Source organism: Sinohyriopsis cumingii, chromosome 4, assembly GCF_028554795.1.
Source record: "Sinohyriopsis cumingii isolate HCF-2022 chromosome 4, ASM2855479v2, whole genome shotgun sequence".
Lineage (NCBI taxonomy): Eukaryota > Metazoa > Mollusca > Bivalvia > Unionida > Unionidae > Sinohyriopsis > Sinohyriopsis cumingii.
In genome coordinates, this window is record NC_142964.1 from 70,223,572 (window position 1) to 70,251,461 (window position 27,890).

Consider the following 27,890-nt stretch of genomic DNA (forward strand, 5'->3'; position numbering starts at 1 on the left):
ATAATTCTATGTTAAAATATTTATAACGGGGATTAATTTGCAAAGAAATATATGCTGGTCGAAAGAATACATAAAGAAAGGAATTCTATGAGTAATATTATTAAATCCGAAATCAACTTTTAAACTGTACCTACTACGAACCGCAGCCGTAACCTTGTACGATAGTCTTTCTCTCTCTCTCTCTCTCTCTCTCTCTCTCTCTCTGTACAACTTTAAAGTTCGTCTCCCTGTGTTGTACATGGCAAGCATTTATTATGCACCGAAGACATTGTTGCTCAGCCATTTGATATTACGGTAGTAAACATTGTGCACACTAATGGAAATGTGTGGATTTTATTGTATTTTATAATCTTATCTTCTATCTATCTACGTCGTATATTTCATTATCATAAATTTAATGCATTCTTGAAAAATAAAACTCAGACTCGAGAGCTGAACGATTTCTCTTAAATTGTTATTCGTTTAAATCACAAAAGAGCATTTGTGAATTAATTATGACTGGATAATTTTCAAATGCCCAGAGATTTTCGAGAATCCGTCAGATGTCTCGTGCTGTTCCGGTTTAAACTCCCCGCAGGCCCCGCCAAAATCAGATATTGTTGACAAGAGTTGTTCAAAAAGAACTTCTCACCCAGTTTTCATCTAATTTATTTTATAAAGTTTTATATGCTCGACTTACAAATCCACATCAATCAGTGGCACGCTATTTTCGTTGAAAATCTTCAGGGCTTCCGCCGAAACAGCCACCATTAACCGCAAAGTGCCTCATGCCCTTATAACACGCGCATGATTACACGATTGCAATAGATACTGTCAAATGTATAAAGAAAAATAAATGATTTGCCTTAAATAAAAATCACCCCGTCATATCCTCTTATATTTATTATATAACGTATTTAAAACTATTTTTGTCTGAAATATTAACGTGTATGAATCGTAATTATTGATATTTTAACATAAGATTGCATTGCCGATGAAATTTTTCCCATTTAATCAACTTTTGAACACATTAATTGAACCTTGACGATACAACTGCGTTCTTCTAAGTTACTTTAGCGTTCGCTGGGCCCCCATAACAGCGATTCTGTAGAAGATACGCTTTTTTTTTTAAAGTTATAAAATTCTGACTTGCATGGAAAAGAAGATAACAAAGCTCAATAAATTATTGGAATAATGCGATATAGATTCGTCTTCTATAACGTTTTTCAACCGTAGTCTTAGTGAGGGATGATGTCTTCTGCCCGTAGCCTTAGTGAAGAATGATGTCATCTGCCCGTAGCTTTATTATATGTTGGATAAATATCGTATTGATGTAGCATGCATAACTGAGCATAGACTATTTCAGCATATATTTTCCATTTTGCGATTCTATTCGTTCTAATTACAAATGCAGTGCTAAGTGAAATGATTTCTTTCCCTTGAAGGGATTTTGATAAAATGTGGTAAACGAGGTTCCGAAATCTCCTACAAAACCTCTCTCATGCTAACTTTTAAGATGACATCAATAATGACAGAATTGTTGGCACGGAATTCAAATTTCCAGATATGCAAAATGAATAAATTTTTGTGTATATATGCTGACAGATTTTAACAGGGCGCTAATTTAGAAGATTCAAAATCTTTATGGTCAGTGTTCAAAGTTGGGTAAGTTGTATTTGACTGAGAATTTCAATGCAATTGCTGAACGATACGCATTCAGAGAATACAAGGATAATGCATTTCACTAGTTCTTGGGATATATTTATCTAGTTAGTGCTTTTCAGTAAACAATATGCATTGGTTCCCGTTATATACTCATGCCAGAATAAAAGATGGTTGATCATACTTTCGGACCAGTGCACAGGTAGCAGACGGAGAGTGCACATTTTTTTGTGTGGATAATTTATGAAACTGAATTGGACAATCGCTTTGAAATTTTGAATAAAGACGCTATTTCACACAATGTTAATAGATTTTATTGCTGCATTAAAGCCGCAATACAACAGTTAAGCGACACCTATCTTCGCTAGCCAAGTTTCCGATATGTTAACCGTATCTCCACCTTGGCGGATCGACCAGATATATAAGTGTTTTGTCCTAGCGACATCTATTGGATTTAATGAGTTGCCTCCCTTAGTATGTAATGCAAACTAACCAATAGCGTATAACAACAGCGCATTGTATATCGGCTGAAAATAGTGGAGGGAATTCACTTCAAAAGGATACTTCCTAAGTTTAACATGGAAAGTATGACTACGTACCAGAAAGAAGCCATTACATTTGTATTTGAGCGAAAGGTGTTTGTACAAACACGTACTGGCAGTAGCAAATTGCTTTTTTTTATCAGTCCATTCAAGTTGTGCACTCTCCTTGTCTCGATCATGTAAGAACAGTGTTCAAATTTGAACAACTTATTTTGTATTAGATGCGGTGGCTTGCCGCTGCATCCAATGAAATTCACAGACCCGAAACAAAGAAATGACTGCTCGATACGCCAATATGTAGATAGGGTTAATATATCGGGACCTTGGCTAGCGGAGATGGGCGACACCACGCTCCCAAAGTCCAAATTCAATTATCACGTAAACCATATTTGCCAGATGAACTTTAAGAAGCGCATAAGCTTCAAAGACAACCTATGTCTATTTGGATAAACGAGGGAAGACATAGTAGCGGCGAATAGAATACTTACAGAGTATATAAAGCCAAGAAGTTAGACTTCAGAAAATGCATAAACTAGCTATGGAAAAATATCTGGGGAAAATTATCTGTAGAAATTTAACAAGAACATGAATGTGATATAAGGCGTTTCTGGAAACTGATTAATGTTAGGACAGGTAAAAATATATTATTAATTGATGGAGTTTGTATGTGTAATGACGCTCCCATTGCAAATATGATGCATTTATTTAGCGGAATCAAGTCAAGCTCTGCAAGGTGGTGCATACCATATTAAAGTCTTTCAGAACAGTATCAGTTTAAGCCAAGTACATGGAAACATTACCAGCATAAAGAAATCCAAATAATAGGGCCATGATCGAATTTGCAATGAATAATTGATCTACGGTAGTGATTACCTCATAAGATAAGATAAGATAAGAATTCTTTATTTCAGACTACAAAGTCCATACCTCTAAAATAAGATATAGATATAAATTAAAACATTGTAAAGATAAAAGAACATATATATCATACATACAAGTCACGTAAACGATATAATGTCTGACATCTTTATTTACTCAGCTGACTGATCAGTCTTACATACCAGCAGGTCGCAAAAAGGGTAAGAGATACCACTACAAATTTAACAGAAAATCAAAGAACTACGTTATCTCAATTGCTGTTATATACAAAACGTTTGAGAAATTAATCATGGAGGTTAGGTCATTTGGCTCAAAGATATTATTATTCTTAGCTCATAGTTATATGGTTACCAACACGGTTTGGGACCGTTCCGGTGGCCTAGTGGTTAGAGCGTCCGCCTCGGATACTTGAGATCGCGGGTTCGAACCATACCAAATACTTATAAAATTGCTACTAACAGCTGCCTCGCTAGGCGCTCTGCATTAAAAGGTTAGTGTTAGGACTGGTCAGTCTGGTGTCAGGATAATGCGACTGGGTGGGACATCACGCTACATGTCTGCGGCATGACACCGTAATGCTAGATAAATCTATAAACTGCCACACTGCAGACATCGTAGCGATATGATTGAAAAATTGTTAAAGCTACGTTAATAATCCAAAAACACGCACACACGGTTTTAAGCTGCAGAGCAGCGATTTTGTCGCTGTTACAATTCAATACAGTATGATATAAGCATGTGTTCGCGTATTGTATTGATTTTGTATACAAAACAACCATTCGATACCGTGTAGTACAAAGTGTTACTTTTTTAATTATTCACGTTGGGAAAATTTCAAGTAACTCCCTTTTGATGCTTTATATATGTATATAAATTTATAGAGCAAAGTCTTTGTCAATGGACATTTCTCAGACTGGGTTTCCTATTGGCCAAGAAGTAAGACAAGGAGGCGTTTTGTCACACTTGATGTATACAATATTTATAAATGACTTATTTCTCCAGTTAGAGAATAGTGGATTTTGAACAAAGATTGGATATGCATAGGTGATTATATTTCACTTGCGGGTACTTTCCTAAGAATCTGCAAAAACTGAGAATCGCATAAGTATACACATCTTCACTAACTATGATTCCGATATGATACCTATATCTGCACCTTGGGGGATCGAATAGAGGTGTTTTGTCCTAGCGAAATCTGTTGGATTTCATGAATTTCCACCCTTAGTATGTAATGCCAACTCACCAATAGCGTGGTGCATTGCACATCGTTCGAAAATGGTAGGGGCAATTGACGTGAAAAGGATACTTTGTAAGTTTAACATCTAAAGTATGACTATGTACAAGAGGGAAACAATTACAAGTGTATTTGAGTGAAAGGTATTTGTACAAACACGGACTGGCACTGGAAATTTTTTTAATTTATCAGTCCATTCAAGTTGTGTGCTCCTCTTGTCTCGATCATGTAGGAACAGTGTTCAAATTTGAACAACTTAATTTTTATTGGATGTGGTTGCTTGCCGCCGCGTCCGAAGAAATTCACAGACCCGAAGCACAAACATATCTGCTGGATACGCCAAGGTGTAGATAGGATTATCACATCGGAACCTTGCAAATGAAGATGAAGTATACAGTAAAAAGTTAGGATTTGAGCTTAGTATCACAACGTCATACATTATTATCGTCGGTCCGCAGTACAGGAATTAGGTCAAGATGAATTGGTATCTTGGATCGTCATGTGTTGCCGGTTGCTGTCTATGCAACACCTCTGAGATACCAGATTAACTCAAAGCTTACATCACATGACACAATAGTCGAGGCCTGCAAGTAAGGGGAAAATTCCTTTCAGGGTCTGTTTGATATTGGCGTTAAACCGAATGGTTTAAACATTTGGTTGATGCAAATGTGATCAAAAACGAAAACTTTCCTTCAACGTTTTATTATACGTGATTATGATATATGTCACGAAGTGACCACTTTTCTTTGATTATTTTCCCGAACATTTACCAAGCTTCCCAATACCGAAAAGGTCAGATATTGAACTTGGAATGATAGATTGGACATCTGCGCTTTTTTAAAATTGATAACAGAAAATTAATGTCTTACACAGATTATGGCTGATGCGTAGTGTTGTACATACAAAACGAGTGTTTAATGTTGCATTATTATACTCAGTTTCGAGCAGATGCAAGTAAAACTACGGGTTAATTTAAAAAATATCTATTATACGTTAATGAAGTTTCATTTGCTTTCAGTATCTACCTCAGGGGTTTCAGTCTCAAACCATCCTGAGTGCCGCATGAGCGCATTTTCGATGGCCCAAAGGCCGCACCACCTTTATTATTTCTCGTGACACCTTGTGACGCCAATAATTTTGCTGGCCACAGGACACGACTTGGCGGGCAGCATGCATCCCGCGGGCCGCATGTTTGAGACTCCTGATCTATCTGATTATTTGCAGCATTCCGAAATTCCTGATAAACAAAACCGGAAAGAAATTGTTCAGTCGAAAATTGCTTGTTTTGAAAATTTAATTTGAATGTCTGATGACACATATTTTGAGAGGTTCTCTTCGATATATAAATCCTTGCTACCTACTCCAGTATAGCAGTCGGCTGAAATAATACAATACAGAAAGGTATATACTTATATATTTACAGTGTTAGTTGCTGTTCCTCTTACACAGATCTATAGTGTATTTAATACGGGAATGTTTATACAGACTTGATGCGTCATATTGTGCTGCAGGTCCGCTTATATCGAGTTTCAGAAACTCTTTCTGGGATGTCCTGACATAACTTTCCAATGAACCTACATTCTATGTTGTGCAGCTGCATTGTCTTGTTTGTTTGTTGTGTTTTTTAATGGTTAACAGCGGGTGTAATCGACAAAGAAGATTCCAGGCTGTTTGTCGGATATGCAGCACACTTTGTCACGCAGTGTACATCTATGTTCTAAAAATAGAGATTTTGTAACTTGAAACTTCCGCACATCATGCAAAATGTAATGATGGATATAATGTAAGTATTTTGAGTCATGTATTCTACTTATAGCATAGACGACCTGTATTGTGATGGTCGTACTACGCGTATCCTTACATTTTCGTATGCACGAAATTATTTCTGAACGCTTAAACGAGCTGTTACTGACTTTCTCTACATGAGATCAGACCGCATAGTTTGCGTACATCCGTAATTATTTATGTATAATGTTTGCGTGGATTTGTTTATTTTTTTATATAAAAGGGTTATAATTAATATCAAATGATTTGTTATACATAATTATTAAATAATGTAACTTATAAGGAAGGAGATGATAATAATGATGATGACGACGACGACGATGATGATTATGATGATGAAGAAGAAGACGATGACGACGACGACGATGACGACGACTCATTGATTTGACATAGTTTTTCACTTTTTGTCCATTTATCAGTAATAGGAAGGACGACCTAATGAAACTGACCATGCACAATTTTTAAAACAAATTTGTAGGTGAAACTCGTCCTGATTAATTAATCTTTCAATACACTCACTGAACCTTGATGATACAATTGCGTTCTTTTAAATTATAACCATGTGTTACCTTAGCCTTTGCTGGACCAATTGAACGGCGATTTTGAAGAAGATGCGATTTTTAAAAGAAAAACTAAAAAGAAGTTAAAATTCTTATTTACGATGGATTTGAAGAGCACAATACTCAAGAAATCGAAGAGTAAAATACTCAAGAAAGCTAAATGACTAAAAACGAATTATGATACGTGTACGGGTGGATTCAAATCAGGTTGTGTAACCAAAAGTTCTGCCAGAATTAGATTTGCTTGAATTAGTGAAATCAATAAATTATCGAAAGACACTTTTTCACTATACAACTTGTTTGTAATATAACTTGCAGCATTATATTTGCGCGAATGTAGTGAAATCGACGCATTAGCGAAATACATTTCCCCCTCCCCCATATAACTTGTTTGTAATTGTTATTTATATTCATTTGCATGCTTTGTTGCTTTTTTGGTGGGTTATTCATTGTATTATTATTCTGAAAACAACTAATACATAGTTTCTATTTTTCTGTGAGTGCAGGTAAAATGTTAGGATCTTTATATTGGTCTGAGTCAAGGACATTATGTTTACCATGTTATTTAGTACAATATTAGTAACAGACTGTGTCTTATTATAGATTGGTTTGTTCTGGAAATGAACCTTGGCTCTTCTTTTGTGTCTTAGTTTCTTTTCATCCTTGTTTTTCGGAAAAAAATTCATTCCTGCTATAATATCCCTTAGCAGAATCATTTGTTGTGTTCAGTATTTGATGTCTGGCTGGAATTTATTTATTCCAATTATTTATTCACTGGAAATACAAAATTCGCAATAAATATTTTTGAACAGAGACATTCACTGGGAATTACAGTGAATTAAAAAAAGGAAGCCTTGGATTGATTATATTACTGTGATTCAACAAAAGACTGTTGACACATCATGACAATTTAAGCCATTGGTACATAAGTACACTATAGACAACCGGCTACTACAGGCACATCAACACCTTCAGCGTTGGAATTTATCTGAAATACCACCAAAGTATTTTTTCAGAACTTTATTGATTAGGACTTCTGCTAGTAATTCTAGGATTATTTGGGATTTTAATTCGCAATAACGTAAGGTCTTTTTTACATTTTCAATTTGTATTCTAGAGAAATAAATTAGTGTTGAATTTTACAAAGCTTGTTGCTTCTCACTCTTTTCTATTACTTATTTTAGGACCGGAGAGTCGTACTATAATATTTTAATTATACTGAAGAAACTTGTTGCATAGTTTCTTTCGACGCAAATATTATTTTTACACACACACACACACACACACACACACACACACACACACACGTTCATCTCTGAACTGGTTATTTTTTGTATGAACTTTCGGAAGCACGGAAACGTTGATTTTGATAGGAGTTATGTTATTCTGAGAGACAATAATCTCAATGTTTTCTTCACAAACATCGTTAAATCCGAAATTAGAGCAACACCCTATTTGCTGATTTATGTAAATTAATTAAGAAGCATAAATAAAAACTAATCAGCTGACAATAAAGAGAAGAAAACAGAACATTGATTTTAGATCGTTTCGTCCATGAATAATGGGTACTTTTAAAACATCTTTCTCTCACCGCACAATAACGTAATCATCAGTATAAATGCAACTTAAAACAAAATAAGCACTAATTAAAACGTGCAAAATAATACTGACAAAAACTTTAATTGAAGAAATAAATTAGAAAACAAATTGAAAAAAAAACGATTTTAATGTGAGTGCCTTGTGTTGGTTGCTATTACTTGTCACAGGGTTCAGTAAAGAAAAATTCTAACGAAGTCAAAAATAATATCTGGCAGAGTCTAACATGTCAATTTCCTTATTTTCAAGAGAGAATATGGATACAAAAGCTGGGTTCTGACTCACTTGGTAACCCAGGCCGAGTCATATCAAAGACTTTTAAAAATGGTACTAATGTTGCCTCGCTAGGCGCTCAGCATTAAGAGGTTAGTGTTAGGACTGGTCGGCCTGGTGTCAAGATAATGAGATTCGGTGGGAAATCCTGCAACATGTCTGCGGCATGATGCCTCAGTGCTAGACATCACTATAAACTGCCACACTGCAGAAACAGTAGCGATAAACTGCCACATTGCAGACATCGTAGCGATACGACTGAAAAATTGTTAAAGCTACATTAAAAATTACAAACAAAAAAAACAAACACTTATTAACTTTCTCCTTTGAGATACAATTAATCCATTCCGTTGCAACAAATTCCAACTATCTGTAATCGTTAAAACAAAGTCGGGATCAGCTTTGATCATGGCTGATGAGGCGACACCACCAATGACAATAATAGTTGGATCAATACACAGTTTGCTATACAATAACCGTTGGCAATGGCCGCCCGGTGTAGAGCCCCAGTTTGCTCACTGGTGTGTGATTCATTGTAGGCGGTTTAACTTCGGTATAGATTACCTGGGGGCAGGAAACATGTACTACACAGACGACAGTTGACATTCGAAATATTGGTTAGAGCATGCGCGATACACAATAGTCTGTTATGAGCCAAAGAGGGAGAGAGTGACTACTTCCTAAGGCGATAGAAACTGCGGATTTCTGAAGATATATTAACTGGAAGGCCAGTACCGACACCCCTTCACCCATCATCCCGCCGCAACATTGCACACGACGTGCTTCAAAAAGGTTAGTGACACATGTAAAGGGTTGATTTGACTAATGAACGGGCGTTGGGCGTTTTGTATATATACATTACATTAGCAAACTTGGCTACCTACGTTTGGACAAATATGATTGCATACAAAAAGAAGGGAAATGCAAGATTTGGGAAAGTATTTCATGTTGTATGCACTACGATCCAACCTTAACTTGACAACTTCCACTTGGGAAGTCGAATTAAGAAAATTGTGGTGTCAGCAGTGGTATACGTCCGAAACTGATGGTAAAGGAAAGCAGTAAAACATCGCAATGTATATTAAAGCTAAATACGCTTTGCCGTTATATGATGGACTGGCCGTTTTATCATGGACTGGCGTAATGTAGAACAGAAAAAGCTATACTCTGATCATCAGTGATCGACCCAAACATAGGTCGATACTTTTTCGTAGCTAATTTCTATAAAATTAACAAATTGTGCGGCTTTCACTGTTCTTTTACGCATCAGTACTTTCATTATTGATCGGCACTGCATTTCCAGTTTCCCGAGACGTCTCCCACTTCGTGCTAGATATTCTGACGGCTATGTTGGGATGGGAAACATATCTACCAAAATATCTAGGCCAGAAAGAAAAAAAAAAAAAAACTCTGACTACTAGGCCAATAATTGGGTGTGTCTGTAAAGTAATAGAATACTGAATAGTGGCCACCCAAATAGTGTATAAAGCAAAATTAAGAAATACAAACCATGTATTACACTTGAACCAGGACGGAATCAGGCTGTATTCGAATTATTATGAAAACGGAACGGTCAGTCGCCTTAGACTCTGGGCTACACGTACGAAAATCTGATTAAAATCAAATCTCCTTGACGTACGATAGTTGGTTGGTTGTTAGGGTTTGACGCCATTTTTCAGCACATGAAAGGTTATCCGTCGTGGTCAGTATATTTTATGGAGGAAGAATGCTGACCTACGGGAAAGCTAATGGCAAGATTTTTCACATACCCACGTTGGCCGAGCCGAGGCTCAAACCCACACGGGCAGAGGTCAGATTAATTGAGCGTCTAAGACCTCTTATTCTTACCCGACCGTCCCCGTTTTCGTTGCTGATCCTGTCACTTTTTACTTTATTGCAAAAGAAATAATCATTTTTTTAAGTCCCCAAATTGATGTGTGTATCGAATTGCGCCGGTTTAGCCCAGTACTTGAAGCGCTTAGTACATGATATATATTTATGTTTAAAAAATTATTAAAACATAAAACCTACCCACCTTCGCTAATTTTAAAAGAAGCGCAATATGGAAGACACATTTTTGCCTTACTCACTTGGTTAATACCATTTTGTTTCTTTTTCTTCTTTTTTACCTTGGATATTTTTCTTTGAATATGTTGTTTACTTGTTTGAAATTTAGTTTTTGAAGAAAAAAATTGATTCACCAAATGAAACAATTCTGCTTTGCAATCTACCCACAATGACTTGAATAAATGGCCGATTGGTCTTTGTCGTCCACTACTACGGATTTTATTTCTATCTGAAATTGATATTAATTAACCTGTTAAATTAGCTTAGCTCTCATGTTGACCAGAAACGTAGTTACCTGTTTGACTAGAGGAAATACTTTATTCAGGAAACGAAGAATAGACTTATTTGACATACTTAAATAGACTTTAGGAAATTAATCTTATAAAATAACACTAAAAACGTAAAGTTTCTAATGTTACATTCCTTGCCTAGCACGGCGCTTTTCAGACTTGTACAAAAGGTATTAAATTACTTGTATTTCAGATAAGGTTTGCCTCACACTTCTCGCCTTGTGCATTCTTTCTAGTGCACACCCTGCACAACCTCTACACCCACACATTTTTATATAGCTCGTGGTTTGTTTTGTTTTGTTAGTTTGAAGCATTTTTGGGTTTCTTGGTGTGTGCAACGAACCTTATAACTTTAATGTATCATGCGGTTCCAGAGAAGAAGAGGTTCACGTTGACCTCGTTTTGCAGTTGAATTAGAACACTTCTACAACTAAAAAAAAAAGAAATTAGACCATTGTGAACAGCCAAAACAATCCCATCTCAAATTTAAAATTTACTGAGAGAATTACCAAACGTACATGTTTGTATTAAGATAAATCAAATTACACCACCGATGTAGTCACTGGATATATGTGGTCTACTGACATTTTTTAATTATCATTTGAAGAATTACTTCCATTTTGCATTTTATCTATTGGTTATAATTGTTTTCTTGATAAAAACATTAAATCCATTGTCTAGCCTGGAAATTCAAAAAGCAATCTCCTCCATGTTTTCGATGACCTTGCCCTTTTACCTTGTCACCAATCATTTAAACATATCATGTCCCTAGATGTTTTTTCTTCAAACCCTGATACCAATGACAATCTGATTCAAATCAGACCATCGCTTAGGACAGTGGGTAATCTGATTGAATCAGATTGATAACGATACAGAAAATTGCTTCACTTTCGTAAATCAACACCACGTAGACCGACAGGCTAGCTGACAATTAGAGGACATAGTAGGAAAGTCAACATGCAAATGATAAACCTGATATCAGTCACTTGATTGGATACTCTGCTCAGTCCTAGCCAGGTCTTCCTTAATTTACTTTGCTTGTTTTGTATGGCACACCATACACTGATATATGATATTTGCTGTGACATGAGAATAAATCTCAAGTCTACCGCAAAGGTAAATATAGAACTATAAAACTGTGTGTGCGCACTGTCTTATTTTCTACTGGACAATTAAAAAGTCAGGTACAACAATGTTGATATAGTCGAATACTCTTATAAGGGAAACTGGAGCAGTGATAACATCAAATTATGCTGAGAAAGATGTCAGTCGCTGAGCCAGTTCTTCCCAGAGAGAATGAAGACAGAAAAATAACGTTCTGAAAGGTAGTTCGAAAAGAAATTCCAAATATGTGCTTACCGCTTTGTGAAAACTAAGTAAGGAAACATAGAATCGGTGGCTTAACCGGGCACTTCATAAAGGTGTCGGTCCGGACAACTCCACAAATTTGGCCAAACATTAGGAACATCCATAAAACAAGGATCGTGTATAAATAGACATGATCACCTTATGTAAATGTCTTCTTCCCTTCTGCAGCAATTTTCCCCAAGAAAAAACATTTAAAGTTATAAGGCACTACGTCAACGCGAAGAGTACCGTTAACTCTCAAATCTCGAATACTGTGAACGTTATCTTTAATAAGGTAAAATTTAGGGCGTGCGATCAAACACCCACACCCTCTCTGGCTACTTTCTTTCAAATCTCTTCTTCAAGTTGACGAAATAGCAAGTGACGGCTGTGGTATTCTTGTATGATATAATACATGCATGCAGTCATTATTAAATATTCTGTGTTTCAGTGATTATATCTCCAATTGATATGACATTGTTATGGTTTAATTACAAGTAGTGTCCTGAGCCATAACGCTTGGTGTCGCGCGTGTAAGATAGGGAAGATGGTAACAAATACATAGTGTGACCTGCATAAGACGGGACAGATCTTAGCGAATACATGGTGTGACTTGTGTAAGATACAGCAGATGGTAACAAATGCATGGTGTGGTGTGTACGATACGACAGAAGGTAACGAATGCATTGTGTGGCGTGTGTAAGATATGGCAGATGGTAACGAATATGTATTGTGGTGTGTATAAGATAGGGCAGATGGTAAAGAATGCGTGGTGAGGTGTGTACGATAGGGCAGAAGGTAACGAATGCATTGTGTGGCGTGTGTAAGATATGGTAGATGGTAACATCTATATAGTGTGGTGTGCGTAAGATAGGGCTGATGGTAATGACTTGTATATAAGATAGGGTAGATGGTAACGAATGCGTGTTGTCACATGTGTAAGAGAGGATATCTTGTGACGAATGCGTGGTTTCTTGCGTTGGCAAATAGTAACACTATTAGTATATGCTATCACTGTTTTACAGACGAGCTGGAAGTATACCTAGAAAGGAAATGTATGACTCGTTTCGTTTTGTCTTTGCGCAGTAAAATATTCAGCGTGTATGGTTACCACTTATTTTGTTCAAAATGACAGTCGTCTTCTACACGATACGGTTGGCCCAAGTCAGCCCTACCCTCTGATATCACATCCAAAACAAGTGTTTACGAACACTGAATTGCAGTGAGGAGTATCAGTAGCGACTTGAGACAATTCCAGTCATTGTTATCGGACAGGACTGGAACAGATGGTAACTTTTATCGCGGCAGTCACGTTGCTTTCTCATAAATATTAGAATATTAAATTCACCACTTTGGGACCTTCAGCTATTCATATGCCTTTTGCATTCTAACGTGGATCAAACACCAGAGTTTGCAAACTTTCCGGTTGACTGTACATATGGGGCATCTGGTTTGAATTACTGATTAAACTTTCACCTGTATACGTGATAATATATGATAGGCCTACAATAAAGAAATCTTTGTCTGCTACAGAAACGCATTAAAACTGAAGTGCAGTGCGCTTGTGTTCTGATGGTCTCTTTTATATAACTTTTTTAGTATCAAAACTTTAGGACAAAAAGTTATTATTCCAAGTGAAGTCAGCGAAGCCTCTACTCTTGTAGCGATTCAAAGTCCAGATCGTAGCTAATGAGGACATTCTTTTACCAGGAGGTTAAATTCTGTGCATTACATCTTCTCGTTTCTCAACCTTAAATAGCCATATTCTTTTCTAAATAACTAATATTTTATAGCTTGTATGGTAGTCCGAAAAAGAAAGCCATCACAAGTAACGGCACGTTTTACGGTTTTGACCAAACCTCATCCTTTACCCATCTATCCTGAAGCTGGATCCCGGATCCCAAATCTTTGTGGTCATCTATATATCTCATTGTAATCCCATTCCAGATATGACCACCTTCTGGCCATCGGTTTTGATGAGGTCTAGTCTACATTAACACGTATAAAACTCATCTCCAACAAATCAGAGGACAGTGACCACTCCACCTGTCCTTGTGTTTACTTTTAAGAGTCAAAGTTTTAATGGTCATCTATTCGTCCTGCTGAAACACCAAACCGTATATGATCACCTTATCTCGATTGGTGTAAATGGACATAAGGTCGCAAAGAAAACTAATTGATGTCCATGTTTGACAGATCACAATGTATAAGCAAACGTTCGGATGAAAGCATCTTTCAGTACATGACTACTACAACCACTTTCCAAGTTTGCATTTTATTTCGCCTACCAATCGGAAAAACAATTTTCCATAAGTATAGTCCAAAATAATCGATATAGAGTAATCGTGCATCACTCGCGTTATCAGCAAGTTTCGACTTGTACATTGTCTATACATGGAGCTTGATGGAATTATAAAGTTTCAGCATGTACATTCTCCGTTATTGGAGGTTGATGGAATCTTACAGTTTCGACATGTACAATTGTCAATTAATCGAGCTTCATGGAATCATAACGGTTGGACATGTACAATTGTCAATTAATAGAGCTTCATGGAATCATAAAGGTTGGACATGTACGATTGTCAATTAATAGAGCTTCATGGAATCAAAAAGGTTGGACATGTACACTGTCAGTTAATAGAGGTTCATGGAAACATAAAGGTTGGACATGTACATTGTCCATAAAACTGGAGCCTGGTGGCATTATAAAGTTTCGACATGTACGTTCTTCAAAATTGGAGCTTGGTGGAGTCATAAATATGATGCCTTTGATGCATGTAACGGCAAACTCAAATTTGTATCAATCTGCAATTGATTAAAGACGTAATTTGAAGTAATAGTTTTAATTAGTACGTGTGTCACGTGAACTATTACAGTGCAATTTAGTGCGTACCTGAGTTACGTGGTAGTTGCAAGCTAAAGAAAGGCCACAGGAGCGGTCGGTTTCTGAGCTAAGAAATATTAATAATATTATAAACAGTCTCTGATTATGTTAGTATGCAAGTCCTGCAGTGTAAGACGACAACCCTGATAAACATAAACGTCAGGGTAGACTTCTTATACAGGACTAGAACATTGCAGTCATGCACTCAGTTTGAGGTCAGAAGGATAAGTACGTTTTCACTCCACGTGATCTATTATTTATAAGTATTCATCCCTTTCCTCAGCAGTGACACTAATTTAGGGCAGTATTTCTTTTGACCTTTGATCCCTGCCATAAAAAAACGAATGCATTTATCACGAGTCTGTTATCTTAAACTAAGTAATAGAAATGAGCAAAAACCAGCAAGTTTTGTAAAATTGATTAAATAATTTATTTCTCTTGAATAGAAAGTGAAAATGTAAAAGGAACGTACGGTATTGCGAATTAAATCCCAAATGATCATAGAATTACTAACACAAGTCCTGAAGAATAAAGTTCTGAATAAAATGTAGTGGTATTCCAAATAATTTCCAACGCTGAAGGTGTTGATATGCATGTAGTGGCCGGTAGTCTCTGATGTACTATTTTACCAATGGAATGAACTGAAATGATGTGTGAACATGTTTTGGTGAATAACAATAATATAATCGAAGGTTTCCTTGCTTAAATTCACTTTAATTCCAAGCTAATGTCTCTTTCCAAGAATAGTATTGACCACTTTGTATTTCCAGAGAATATTATATAATTTCACACAAATCAAAATCTGAATATACCAATATAATTGATATCTGCCCAGATTTTATCGCCGGAATAAATACGTTTTCCAGTAAACAATTTATATTAAAGCTAAGGCACAAAAGAGCACCCAGGATGTATGACAAAAATTCATTTCCAGAACAATACAAGCTATACCTGGGCAAGGTCTGTTATTAAAATTAAACTAAAGAACACGGTAAACATAATGTATGTGACTAAGCTAAGATAATGATTTAATATCTATCCTATACTGCAATTTAATATCTATCCTACACTGCAATTTAATATCTATCCTATACTGCAATTTAATATCAATCCTACACTGCAATTTAATATCTATCCTACACTGCAATTTAATATCAATCCTACACTGCAGTTTAATATATATCCTACACTGCAATTTAATATCTATCCTACACTGCAGTTTAATATCTATCCTACACTGCAATTTAATATCTATCCTACACTGCAATTTAATATCTATCCTTCACTGCAATTTAATATCTATCCTACTCTGCAATTTAATATCTATCCTATACTGCAATTTAATATCTATCACACACTGCAATTTAATATCAATCCTACATTCAGAGAGAAATGTACACTATACATTTGATATTCACAGAATCATAACAAATCAATGACTCTGGTCAGATAGACTGTACTTGGTTTTGTACAAGTTCATTTTATTTAACCCACAGCATATAATAATTTTTTGTATTAAAAAAATACAAATTAATATGCTTAACACCTCCCCTCACTTCAAACTGTTGCAAAGCCAATATCAAAGCCAAACATTCTCTTTTGATTGTGGAATAATTGCTAATGTACTCTTTAATTTCGTAGAAAAATAGCGCACTGGATGATCTACACCATTTTTTTTCTTTTTTAGTCAATAATCAACCCAACATCACTTGCATTAAAAAGGTATTTTAAATGATTGACTGAAATCTGGAGCCGAAAGTATCGTTGTACCCTTAAGTATTACCTTTAACTTATTAAAAGCCTCCTGACATTTTTTTTAGATCAATGAAACTTAGTTTTCTTGCTCAACAATTTTTTCCGGGTTCAGCAATTATGGAAAAATGGAGACAATTTCCGATAGTATCCAGCCATACCCAAAAATCGCATAAGTTGCATTTTACTGATAGGCACAGGGAATTCAGAGATAGTACTGACCTTAGGATCTATAAGTTTAACTTGTCCATGCCACACGATTTGTCCTAAAAATGTAACACAGGCACTTTAAAACTCAACGTTTGTATAAATTGAGTGTCAAATTTGCATCACTGAGTCAATGAATTTCTTTTCGTATCGTTTCTAACCGATCATTACAAGTGTCATTGTAGATGATGACCTCATCGATGTAAACATCATAATTATCTAAACCAGAAGTAATTATGTTCATTAAACGTTTAAAAGTACAAGGCGAACCCTTCATCCAAAGCGAAATCACTTACATTGATAAAGTCCTTCTGGAATTACGAATACCGAAATTTCCTTTGCCCTTTTCGTCAGTGGAATTAGCCAGAATCCTTTCAAAAGGTAAACCTTGGTGGCATATTTTGCATTTTCAATTTTGGCAATGCAGCCATCGATTCTTTGCAAAAGAAATGAATCTGTCTTGGTCATACGGTTAATTCTTCTATAGTATGTGCACACACATAAAGTATTATCTGGTTTCTGTACAAGAATACATGGTGAACTCCAGTCGCTTTCACTAGGTTCTATGAATTTCGAATTTCTTTTTTCAAACATTTCTGTTTGAGAAGGTTCATTCTGTACGGATGCTGTTTCACGGGTGTGGAATCTACAATCTCAGCGTCATGATTGATTTTATTTGCTCGTGTTGGAACATCTGGAAACAAGTTCTCATATTAAAGTAATAGCTCTTTAGTTCATTCTTTTCTTGTTGTTGCATAAAAGTGTCTGGTCCAGAATATTCATAATTTATGAACTCCAAAGATTGGTTACACCAAAGTCACTACAGTCTGATTGCATTCCATTGCTTAAATCCTCACTGTGTGGGACAGGTACAACTTAATTGATTGCATGATTAACCTGGCTATCTCTATCAACATACATTTTCAAAATATTTATATAGCAAAGTTGTTTTTGTTTTCGTCTCCCATGAGTATTGATATCTAATTTAAATCACTTACTTTCTTTTCAACTGTGGACGGACCATAATACCAGACCTGAAGAGGATTTTGAGGTAAATGCAAAAGAGCCAGGTTGAAAACTCATTTCTTTTGTGTTTGTGCCATACTTTAAATTTATTTTTGACTGAGTCGAGTGCAGATTAGTTCTTGCTATTTCAGATGCCTTTGACAGCTTGTATTTAAAATTAGAAACATAGTCGAGACGGTTAATACCTGTATCTTTATTTGAAGATGTTTTCCTTTTAACGACTTCAGTGGTCCACGGACAGTCCAAAAACTAGTTCAAAGGACTAAATCCTAAAGATTCTTGAACTGACTCCCTAACAACAATCACCACGGTAATTGAACACCTTCGTCCCAATGTTTTCCAATATCAAAATAATATGACCGAACCATATTTGTCAATGTTTGATGAAATCTTCCTAAGGCCCCGAGGTATTCTGGGTGATAGGCAGAAGAGAAATTGCCTGCCTAATTCTAATTAATACATAACTTGTTGGAAAATTCCAGACATACAATTTGACCCATGATCAGTTTGGACAGATTTGGGAAGACCATCATATTGAGCAAAAACGTTATCAAAGTTCTTACTATGGTTTTAGTTTTAAGAATCCTCAGAGGAATTGCCTAATGGGAAATCTTGTAGACACAACAATATGGTTGCCTGACTTGGTCTTGGTAAGGGACCGACACAGTCTACCATTTATCTGCTAAACGGTTCAACAAATGCGGAAATAGGTTGGAAATGAGTGTTAGCTATCTTCTGATTGGGTTTCCTGCCACTTGACAAGTGTAACAAGATCTATAGTACTTACAAATATTACTTTTTGGCCAATAAAAATGATTCAAGATCGTGTAATAGGTCTTATTGTATCCTAAATGTCCAGCCAAAGGAGTTTCATGGGCTAAACTAAGAATTTGCTGTCTGTACGACTTAGGAACAACGGTATTTTTTTTATAGCTCACTGAAGAGTCGTCACCACCAGGTACTTCAGGTGCTCTCCATTTTCGAATATAGACTCCATTTTTATCAAAATAACAATGATGTATTTATGTGGCTTCAGTTTTGCTAATAACCCAACAGGAGATCTTGTTCTTGTTCGACGACAAGTGATTATCGCGTATCACCCTGATTAGAATAAAGGAAAGGAGTCTAAAAAGATGATCACTTTGATCAATACTTTTTTATTGATCCGCACCGGCAGCAAACGGGACCTTATCAAAAGCCTAAACAACAAATGCCAGCTAAAGGAAAAATTTCCTGATCAACATCGTTCTCACGAACTTTCTTGCACAAGCTGGTTATAAATTAGTGGTTTAATTTTCAATAGGATCAACTTTCTGATCGAAACAAGGCTTTTCAGTTACAAATGGATTACCCACAGCCTTTTCTCCAGCTAGGTCATTGCTTTATAACAAATTAATACACTCAGTGGTTCAGACTGTCACGGGTCCTGAGACAAAGTCTGATGACAAATTTACATAAATTTGAGAGGAAAATTAACAAAACTGCACGCTACTTCCTGAATAAGACCACTTTCGATAGAAGAAGACTTCTCAGAAAAATGCAGTGTACCTGATAATAAAAGACTAAGAAGCTCCTGTCTCCTTTAAAATTTTAACAGGGATAGGATTGGCAGAATCAGTCATAAGTGATATAGAACCATTCGACATAAATGGTTCATAATTCTCCATAATGAAATGAGACTGGGGTTTGTTTGACCCAACAAATGTATTGCTTTCAATACATGACCGTAACCTTTACCTCTTAGAAATAAGAGCATTTGGACTAGGTCTATCTTGATTATATTGCGTATCGTTTTATTTGTAGCAATCCGAAATAATGTGCCCTTTCTTCTTGCGAAGAGGAAGAGGAAGAGATAACGATTTCTGATCAGTTGTATAAGAAAGATGATTCCTAAACATTGTACCAGATTGAGATTGGGAAGTGCTTGTATTAGACTGAATTAGCTTTTTACCAGAAGACTTCTGAGTGGAAGACTTACTGACAAAAGAAACTTGTTTTTGAAAGTACTCGTATTAAACTGAAATAGATTTTTACCAGAATCCTGCTGAGTGGAAGACATATTGACAAAAGAAACTTTGTGGGTAAGGAATAATTGTCAGCTATATGAGCAGCATTTTCCAAAGTTTCGACCTTTTGCTCATCAAGGTAGGTCTTCACGTCACTAAGGATGCAACCCTTCAACTAATATGAGTTGTCTGATATTAACATAGTCCTGAACAACTTTCTTGCCTGAGCAACACCTTCAAGTTACAAATAATCGCTCATCTTTTGTCCAGTTTGTCGATATGCCTCAGGTACCAACTCGATAACCCTTCAAGATACATTCCTTAACCAGATCATAATCAGCACTTTGCAGGACTGGCAGATGTTACGAGCTAATAAGTGCACTCTGTTAAATCATAGACCAATGCTCTCTTAGCCATTTCAGATTTTCAGCAATTTTTCAAAATAAGGACAATATTTATTCTTTTCCTTTAAAAGGGGGCACTAAGGTGAATGGGAAAGTACTGTTCAGTAATATATATACATCTCATGAATTAGAGCGTGAACCATATCCCCAGGTCGTCCCTGTACAATTTTCCCATTTTTCAGTGAAATGGCTATTTCGAATAAACTACTTTGAACACTCTTTCGTGTTGCACATTGACCATCCCCAGGTGCAAATTTCCTACTCTAGCCTGTCATTATCCCCCTAAATGTAACGTTACATGGGGACACAGGTACCTAAAATGTTCCCAAGGTAGTTTTTTTTAGTAGTTTTTTTATTCTTAAGAAACTTAATTGGATCCCTATCTTCTGAGAATTCAGTGGCGCAACATTTTATTGACTCAGGCTTGAAATAAGCCGTATACTAAATTGATTATGCTTTGCGTGCAGAGGCCATAAATAAAGTGTATCAGTGCCGGATTACCAAATAGACAGAGTAGCACCGGCCTATGGGCCCCACGCCTTTAAGGGGCCCCGCGACAACGGATCTAAATAATACTGGTTTGGTCTTGAAAGAAAATTGCAATCAATCTTTCTTAAATTGTTTCCAAAAGATAGAAGAAAAAAATGAATCAAAGAAACGAAAACTTTACATTAAAGACTCATAAGAGAAAATACTGCATTAATGTAGGGGTGAGGGGGGCCCCAAGATTTCGACAACCTAAGGGCCTCCACTGGGTTTAATCCGGCACTGAAGTGTATATAGTTTATTTTGAACATAAAGCGAGGACGATGACACAGACAACGACTGAGCCGTGCTATATGCTGTTGAAGTTTACGTCGATCTGGTATATAGGCCATGTTTGAGGTTTGTCATATGTTGTTAAAGCTGAAGGTAATCTGGTATACATACACTGTTTGAGGTGTCATATGCTATAAAAGCCAAAGGCGATCTGATATACAGACCCTGTCTGAGGTGTGTCATATGCTATAAAAGCCAAGGGCGATCTGATATACAGACCCTGTTTGAGGTGTGTCATATGCTATAAAAGCCAAGGGCGATCCGATAAAGAGATCATGCTTGAGGTTTGTCATATGCTATAAAACCCCGAGGGCGACCTGATATACCTACCAGGTTTGAGACATGTCATATGTTATTAAAGATGAGGGCGATCTGGTATACAAACCCTGTTTGAGGTGTGCCGTATGTTATAAAAGATGAGGGCGATCTGTTATACGCCTTGTTTGACGTGTGCCATGTGCTCTTAAAGCTGAGGGCAATCTGGTATTTAAAACTCTGAGGTGTGCCGTATGCTATAAACGCTGAGGGCGATCAGGTGTGCCATGTGATATAAAAGCTATGGGCAATCTAGTATATACAACTCTGTTTGAGGCGTGCCATATGATATAAAATCTGAGAGCGATCTTTACATTTTCGAATGGTCTTTTGTTTTTCTTCATTTTTCATTTCTTTGTATACGAAAATGGGCCATTGATTCATCACCTAGACCCACTGAGATTCCTGTATGATTAATCCAATTCTTCACGCAACTTGATTAGTATTCTGTAAAGGACACTGTGGTTCCCGGTGTAGCCGAAATAACCAGCTTCACTAGTTATAAATTGCGTTCATACAATTGGTCCGTCCATTGAAAATAAATTTAATTGGTCAACTGTTTCTAAAAATATTACACGAATGTTGGAAAATACCTTTGTCAGTTATACCTTGAGTTTCTTCCCTGCACTTACTACATATTTACGAAAGTGAACAGCATAATTCAAGGCATGCGCATTTCAGCAGTTTTCAACAAAACTCTTCAAAGTAACCGTATGTAATTTAAATTTTTCAGTTAGAAAAATGAATCTTGGGTATTCACAGCACTAAATAAATCCTAAGATCTTCATCCGCTATTAGGACCATTCGGCCATTTCTCTCTTCCTTACTTGCCACTTTTTAACGTTGCAAGAATTTACAGAGGGGAAAAAGAAGGGGGGGGGGCATCTTAATTAGCGCAATCCGTTGGTCTAGCTCGTGACTCGAACTCGCCCAGACAGAGGTGAGATGTGCGAGTGGTCAGTGAAGGTGAGCGCATTAGAACACACTGCTACAAGAAATACTGGTCTGTTTGACTCTTGATCAAATTGACACATTCGATGCGCAATACTTTTATCTCTGATTCATATTTATTTACTTACCAATCTCTGCAAAAGATCAATTACATTTTCAGTAGTTTCATTCTTGATGATTTCTTCTTATCTCTATTATTCAAGCCATATTTTTGACACGTGCTTTTCGGGTATGACGTTTTAGTTAATTTATCATTTCATTGAATTTGTCGTTTGCCAGTTGTATGCAGCTGATGGGTACATAGTTCTCTTTTAACATGGTCCTTTACAGTGTCAAAGGCTGCCACCTACTCTCCCATTTTGATCCATTCCTCAAAATCTTTTACGACATCAATGACTACCGCCTTTTCTCTCATTTGATCCATTCCTTTCAAACCTGTACAATCTCAATGACTGCCACCTCTTGTTAAGCAACCACCTGTCTTAGTCTCGATACAGTATGCTCTCCAGACGTCTAGTGTTAATTTGTTTTATTAAGACGGTTCGGCTGGACTATTATCTTATCCATCTAACATTGCTGTCAAATTTCTGTATATGCAAGCTGTCTCACGAGCTGTTTTAAATGTGTTCTGGATGAGACAGATGTCTTTTTCCTCTGAGATATAAAGGTGTGAAATTTAGACCACACACACGCAGAATGTGCATAGTACCAGACTCATAAACTGTTGGTTATAATAATACGGCAAACAGTAGCAGGGAGAGGTTGGTTATGGTCGGCCCATGTTGATAGTGTCATTTCGGTGTACATTGATTAATTAAAGTAATACATGTGCTGGGATTTATGTTCTATGTGTATTATTTGACAAGTTAGGTGGGATCCATTGCAATCTATCAAACATCCTTGTTATTAGATATTGACATGCCTAGTGACTGTCACGTTGTCAATAGTCTGCCTAAGAGTTACGATGGCAGGATGAAAATTGTAGACGAACCTACAGCATACTGAGGTATTCATTCATAATAAAAATGATGTGGGCGTCCCGTTTTCATTGATAAATGTATGGATTAGTCAGATAAGCCAAGAAAACATTCTGACAAACTAATGTCTTGGGTCACACAAATCTAAACTAGTTACCGATATACAAGACAGCTAGATTAGCACGCGCGCACAAAGACTTTCCGCAGATAAGAACTTGACAGGATGACAAAGATGGAGTAAGAAAATCAGAATCTGTCTGTCTGTCTGTCTGTCTCTGTTTTATTAATACATTCTAAAGCAACATGAATTTTGTTTTTACTTTTAAGGGAACCATAAAATCAGAAAATGGCAGACGCAAAAACGGTGGACGACTCCAGTTTCAAGCCCGGAGTAATGAGTCCCACGTCAAAGCAGAAATTTAGAGGTAATTGCCGATATACTACGATTCGAATACGTTCGAAAGTTGCATGTGCTGTCTTTGTTTTGACGGGTACAAGATCGTGTTTAAAGAACAACCCGTTTTGGTTGTTATAATCATTATACTTCCATAATGGTGCTTTGAGAGTGAAAATAGATGGACAATCAAAACTATATTGTTGTAAATTCTGGTAATAGCTTTAGAGATGGTAGGATAGGCGTGGAGAGAGAGAGAGAGAGAGATTACTAATTCAGAATAAAGCAAGCTAGGTACAGTTTTCAGTTTTCAGTGTTGGGTTCTCCTTTATATTATATTATATTATATTATATTATATTATATTATATTATATTATATTCCGTCTTTTTAAAAGATATTAATTTTTGTATCAGCACATGAACCCAAAGATGGTACAATTTAACTTAGAGCCAGTTCGTGCTGTAGCAGTCATTGTGCACATATTAGTTTCCGTTTGAAGCATCATGGCGAGATGGTATATTGCGCACTTTTTAAAGACTCGTTCACGCAGGAAATAGAAAACGGGTATATTTACAACAAAATTAATGTGCACGTTTATCCCACTTCAACGCGTTTTCTTTATTTTTCAGACAATACGTTGTTCAGCACCCCTTTCGCAGCAGTGAGAAAGAATATAGTCCTTGACGAAGGTCAATTTGAAGAAACTTTTTTGAAGTGCTATGTGTGTAGGGAGCGGTTTAACAGCGAACAAAGATCAGCAAGACTGCTACCGTGTCATCATTCCTTCTGTTTGTCGTGTGTTCTTGGGCTCTTCAAAGCTGAGGCAGAGTACCGTCAGAGCCTCACACCAGAACTTCCGGACTTGCCTTACGCGGTAAACATATCCTGTCCTATTTGTAAAGGAGCCTTCATTTCGAGCGAAGAGGGTATCAAACAACTTGCAATCGACCACAGAGTTGTTCAACTTCTGGACTTTGTCGGTAGCACTGAGAAGCAGACGATAAATTATTGCTCTAAGCATAATCTGTTGCCTTTGAATTTCTTTTGTGAAACCTGTATAAAGCCTGTATGCAGGGATTGCACAGTATTACAACACAAGGACGTGAATAACCACAGGGTCTTCGATATTCACGGTGCTCTGCAAAAATATACCCCAGCGTTAGACTCAGCTATGAAGGAGATGGGAAGTGAACTGAAAGCACTGACCGATAAACGTGAATCGGTGGAAAAAGCTGTTGCCGAGCGAAATGCGGACTATGAAGAATTAATGACACAAATACGACAAACGTTTGATAAGCTGAGGCAGGCATTGAATGACAGAGAAAATGAGTTGGTAAACATGGCGGAGAGTATGGCGGGAAAAGAGAAAGACACTTTCGAAGAAAATTTCAAACAAATATCTGAGAAAGAGAAATGTATAAAGGAAAATATACAGTCTTTGGAAAAAGCAAAGGCCGCTGGAAATGTGCAGGAAATGTTTGAAGTGTATCAGAGCGTGCGCGAATACAAGGCCACTCCACCAGTTAATATTCGTGAACTCGACGATGGGAACAAGACCAAGTATTCTTTCAATGGTAGGGACGATAAACTTTTGTTGTCCAGAATAGAGAATTTCGGTGACGTTTCCGCTCAGGTTGAAAGACCTTACACAAGTTCATCGTACTCTACATCATCATCATCATCATCATCATCATCATACACCAATCCGCGATATGACACGAACTCTCGCTTTAGGTACAGGTCTATCAGGTATTAGTGGTAACATTGCTCTGCACGTGCTATTGGATAGGATATTATCTGTGTTATATAATCACGATAATAATAGGATTGGTACATTTGATGCATTAACACTCACGACTAAACTTTAATCAATATTATGCGTAAAGACTGTTGTACTGCGTTCGTTTGTAGGCTTCAGTTTTTCATTCCTTCCTGTTTTACAGCTAATACAGAGTAGCTGAAGTGGTAATGCATTAATTGCATCCGCTGTGTTCATCGACTTTATCCTTCTGTATAGCTTTTATTTCTTTTAAAAAATGACTCTTAATGTGCCAGTTGAATAACAGATCTCTGAATGAACAAGAATTAATTTTCGATTTCTGCCACAAATTGCACTTAGTGTTGTTACTACAACATGACATTCATAGTCTAGCAGTTGGATGCATGTTAAAAGCACTCATACAGTTGAGCGTATGTTTGAACAGTTGTATGGATGCAAAAAACAGTCTATACTCGCTTATAAGACGAGACCAACTACAAACTGCACAGGCCCAGCTCTTCCGTCACATAATGCGCTGGCAGGTCTGGGTCTGTGCTGTTTGTTATGAGTAATCATTAGAACAAGCAATGTATGCCCTTATCTGCAGGCGCATTATGCTACGACAGATCAGGATCTTTGTTTTTGTTTGTGTGGTTTTTATTTTTGTTTTGTTTTGTTTCGTTCTTTTTTTTTTTTTTTTTTTGGTCGTTAGTTTGACTCGACTTATAAGCGAGTATTTACGTAGTGCTCGAGTATTTATGAATAATTCAGTAAACTCCTGTAGGAAATCATACTCGAAGGCAGGACTGGAACGTTGAGAATGTATTAAAACGCAAAACCTGTATACAATATTTTTTGCCTAAATTGATGGCTATAACATTAATAAGAAAACTCCTCATTTTAAGTATGCATGAATGCCTTGTTTGCATTTTTAATTAAATTCGTTGCATTATAAACTTTCTACGCACGTTTCAAATCAAGAATTAAAACGAAGTATCAAGTAAACTCCACGATACTATGTTAATTATTGTACACCAAGAAATAGAAACAAAAGCCTCCCTTTTGAGGCATTACTTTTTTCTCTCAAATATTCTGAGTATATTTACACATATTTGTGATGTACCTAACATAACTGTTTATGAAGTATACAATAAGAAATTACTTCATATTGCCAATTCTTGACAGTCTACATTACAAGCCGTGACAAATTTACTTCCAAGTTTGTAATCTTTTTACTGTTTTGTTTTTGTATTGAATACCTACAAATATTTGCCACGATGTTCAGATTTGTGCTGTAAAATTAAATAAGAAATATCTCTATGTTGGATAAGAAATTACCCAAAGTATAATCCAGGAACTATGCCTTGTAAATGGTGCCTTCATTGTAAGACGAATAAAAATTGGAAAAAAATAATGATAGTAATTCTTTCCTGTTTAAACTTGGAACGTGAGTGTATGTATGTATGTATGTGATTTAGCTGACATTTAATATTTTTGTGGAGGAACATTTCATTTGCTTTAAAAACCATGACTAATGGTCAGCAGCATGTTGCTTAACATTTTTCCCGTTCTGACGCCATATACCTAGGGATCAAGGTCAGTCGTCTAAAAATTTAATTAAAGGTTTGGTTATTTGTTTATTACCAAAAAAGAAAAGAGGGCAGCTGCAGTAGATCATCAAAGCAAATTCTCCCCGCTTTTACTGCATATTACAAACCCGTTTCCATACCCCGTCCCCGTACTCAACCTTAATCTCTAGCAGTGCCTCGGTTAAACTGCACAATCAGTTGCATTATTTGCGGGAGGTCGTGGGTTCGATCCCCGGCCGAGTCCTACCAAAGACTTACAAAAATAGTACTAACAGTTGCCTTGCTTGACGCTCAGCATTAAGAAGTTAGTGGTAGGACTGGTCGGCCTGGTGTCAGGATAATGTGACTGCAGAGGCGTAGCTGGGTGGGGGGGGGGGGCGGGGGGTACAGGGGCGCCAAAATGAGGCTTACAACGTTACATTATAATAAGTAAACAAGGGTAATATTCAAAAATGTGATTAAACGGGGAGGGGGCAGGGGCGCCAATTTTATAGTTCGTCCCCGGGCGCAAAATATCATAGCTACGCCTCTGTGTGACTGGATGGGACATCATGCTACATGTCTGCGGCATGATGCCCCAGTACTATATACA

At 36.7% G+C, this 27,890-nt stretch overlaps 1 protein-coding gene across 1 annotated transcript; it reads left to right on the forward strand.

The window, feature by feature from the left end:
- Positions 1-9,039: 9,039 nt before the first annotated feature.
- On the forward strand, positions 9,040-27,123 carry LOC149801417 (tripartite motif-containing protein 3-like). Its single transcript, XM_089955515.1, has 3 exons — positions 9,040-9,302; positions 23,883-23,980; positions 24,580-27,123. The coding sequence occupies exons 2-3, from the start codon at positions 23,902-23,904 to the stop codon at positions 25,704-25,706; spliced, it is 1,206 nt and encodes a 401-aa protein (XP_089811641.1). The 5' UTR covers positions 9,040-9,302; positions 23,883-23,901; the 3' UTR covers positions 25,707-27,123.
- Positions 27,124-27,890: the final 767 nt, after the last annotated feature.

What these genes read in the sequence shown, in the direction of transcription:
- LOC149801417 (XM_089955515.1), top strand. Translation starts at nt 23,902, where the DNA reads ATGGCAGACGCAAAAACGGTGGACGACTCCAGTTTCAAGCCCGGAGTA. An exon ending in GTCAAAGCAGAAATTTAGAG is followed by an intron (nt 23,981 to 24,579) that starts GTAATTGCCGAT and finishes TTTATTTTTCAG; the next exon opens with ACAATACGTTGTTCAGCACC.